The sequence below is a fragment of the Nicotiana tabacum genome, chromosome 11 (genome assembly GCF_000715075.1).
Source record: "Nicotiana tabacum cultivar K326 chromosome 11, ASM71507v2, whole genome shotgun sequence".
In the NCBI taxonomy this organism is placed as follows: Eukaryota; Viridiplantae; Streptophyta; class Magnoliopsida; order Solanales; family Solanaceae; genus Nicotiana; species Nicotiana tabacum.
This window is the reverse complement of record NC_134090.1, coordinates 30,882,408-30,885,103: the sequence shown is the minus strand read 5'-3', so window position 1 is coordinate 30,885,103 and position 2,696 is coordinate 30,882,408. Positions and strand designations below refer to the sequence as shown.

Below are 2,696 nucleotides of genomic sequence, written 5' to 3'. Positions count from 1 at the left end.
CTTTGTATGTAGTAAATCTTAGACCGTATGTGGTACTGTGACACCAGGTTTTGGGTGATTAAGGCTTAAGTAATTGTAATAGATACATATTTCAGATATTTAATTATTTTCTTCCGCTTAATTTAAATTTTCGCTGTTTACACGTTATCGCCTTATATTTTGTTAAAAAGAAACAAGTGGATAAAGAAGTAATTAGATTAAAGGATTGACTTGCCTAGTTCATATTAGTAGGCGCCATCACGACTCCCGATGGTGAAAAATCCGGGTCGTGACAGAAGGTCACAAGTTCGAGCCATGAAAACATCTTCTTGTAGAAATACAGGGTAAGACTACGTATATAGATCATTGTAGTTTGGTTCTTCCCCAGACTCCGCGCATAGAGGAAGTTCAGTGCACCGAACTATCTTTATTATTCTTTATAGAACAAACTAATAAAAAAATAATATCAAATAAAATTGAACGATATATAATTCTATTAAACAATAATAATGCAATTAAAATTTTATTTCCTTAAGTTATTAAGAATAACTTAAATAGTCTTTTGTACGGTGTTTGCCACACTCCAAAACTAAAAAAATAAAAGTGCAAGAGTAATTAAAAAAGAGCAAAAGAGTATATAAAAAGCAGAGGAATTTCCAACAAATGACGTCACCATTCCTTTGACTCTTTTTTCTTCTGCTTCTTCATAAACCCCTTCTTTCCCCCATTCCCCCACTTCCCATTCTTCTCTATTTCTTTCTCTCTCTAAAAACTTGACCCACAACTAACAGAAATTGCGCATTTCCAATTTTCTCTCTCTAAAACACACAGAGTTCAAAGGCAAAAAAATGCGTAAGGACGATTTGTACATAACGGTGCCGAGTTTCTTCCGGTGTCCGATTTCTCTCGACGTGATGAAATCGCCGGTGAGTTTATGCACCGGCGTTACCTACGACCGGAGTAGCATCCAACGGTGGCTTGACAGCGGCAACAATACTTGTCCGGCCACCATGCAAGTGTTACAAACTAAGGACCTTGTACCTAACCACACTCTCCAACGACTCATCCGGATCTGGTCCGACTCGGTCAGAACTCAGATCTCTGCCGCCGAGTCAAACCGAGTTAACTCAATCAGCCGCGATCAGGTTCTCGAGCTAATCAAACAGTTCGTTAGCGACTTTCGAATTCACACCGAGTTGGAGGCGAACTCGGACCGATTATCGAAACTCTTAGCTTTCTCCGAAGAATCGCCGGAGAATCTCCGATTTGTAGCTTCTATTGCTGTGGAGAGTGATTTCCTCGCGATTCTCACTTCATTTCTCGTTCACAACCCTAAAAACCTTAAAGTAGTTGAGAAAATCGTGCCTCTCTGGAAAATGCTGCTTGAACGAAGCTCTTCCGCGTCAAAAATCGCCAAAGCAAGCGATGTATATCCGACAATAATAAATTCTCTCAAAAACGGAAGCTCAAAGTTGAGAATTGAGATGACGAAAGCTTTAGAGTTCATCACCTCAACGGATTCCGAAGCTAAATCATCCTTATCCGAAAACTCTGATTTATACTCAGTTCTCGTGAGTTTCTCAACGATTAATTCCAATTGGAATCCCGAGTTAATGGAAAGTTCCATTTCATGTTTAATTTCTCTCGCAATGCTACGGAGAAACCGCGTGAAGCTCGTAAAAGCCGGAGCGGTAAAAACGATCGGAAAAGCACTGTCCACGGCGGAGCTGGGAACCGGATTAACCGATAAAGTGTTGAGATTGTTAGAATTAATATCTACGTGTAAAGAAGGGAGAGTAGAACTGTGTAACGACGGAGATTGCGTACAAGCAATAGTGAAGAAAGTATTGAAAGTATCGAACGAAGCAACGGAACATGCGGTAACGATTTTGTGGAGCTTGTGTTGTTTGTTTCGGGATCATAAAGCACAGGAATCGGTGGCGAAGAGCAACGGCATGGCGAAGATATTGTTGTTGTTGCAAAGTAATTGTTCGCCGGCGGTGAGACAAATGGCCGCCGATTTACTTAAAGTGTTTAGGGTGAATTTGAAAGCGGCGTCTTGTCTTTCTACTAGCTATGATACGAAGACTACTCACATCATGCCATTTTGATTGTGGGGGTAATTTTTTTGTTGTTGATAACTTTGGGGGGGGGGTTCTTTGGAGGTTTTTGTAAATCATAAGCAATTTTGTTGAGAAAAAAGTTATAGAATTGAAAAAAGAAGAAACTTCAATTGTTTTCAACTCTTAGACTAGATACTTAGATAGTGTTTCTTAGTTCTTGATTTGATACCTCTTTCCCCACTAAATCATTTTTATAGATTATTTTGATCAACCAATCAATTAACAACAGTTGAACACTAAATTAATTTAGATCGATTATGTACATACTTGGTGACAAGCTTCAAAACACAATTAAAATTTGATGCGAGTCAAATAAAATAAACTAACAAGTTGGCAATTAATTTCAATAGCTTTAGTAACAGCTAGACATTGCTACTTTGCGAAAGAACAAAAGGATGGTTGTAAATGCAACTAACAGTTTGTACTTGCACTAACCACTCCTACACGAAATTGCACTTATTTTTCTAAAATAAGTACAGTACATCTTTTATTTGCAAGGAAAATAATAACTCGTTTGGCCAAACCGTAAAAATCAGCTTATTTTGAGAAATGTTTTTTTTTTCAAAAGTGCTTTTCTCAAAAGTACTTTTGGTG

General features: G+C 38.1%; 1 protein-coding gene across 1 annotated transcript; it reads left to right on the top strand.

Annotated features, from left to right (window-relative positions):
• The first annotated feature begins 701 nt into the window (after window positions 1–701).
• On the top strand, window positions 702–2,222 carry LOC107794587 (U-box domain-containing protein 27-like). The gene has a single exon (XM_016617082.2). The coding sequence runs from the start codon at window positions 828–830 to the stop codon at window positions 2,088–2,090; it is 1,263 nt and encodes a 420-aa protein (XP_016472568.2). The 5' UTR covers window positions 702–827; the 3' UTR covers window positions 2,091–2,222.
• The last annotated feature ends 474 nt before the right edge of the window (window positions 2,223–2,696 follow it).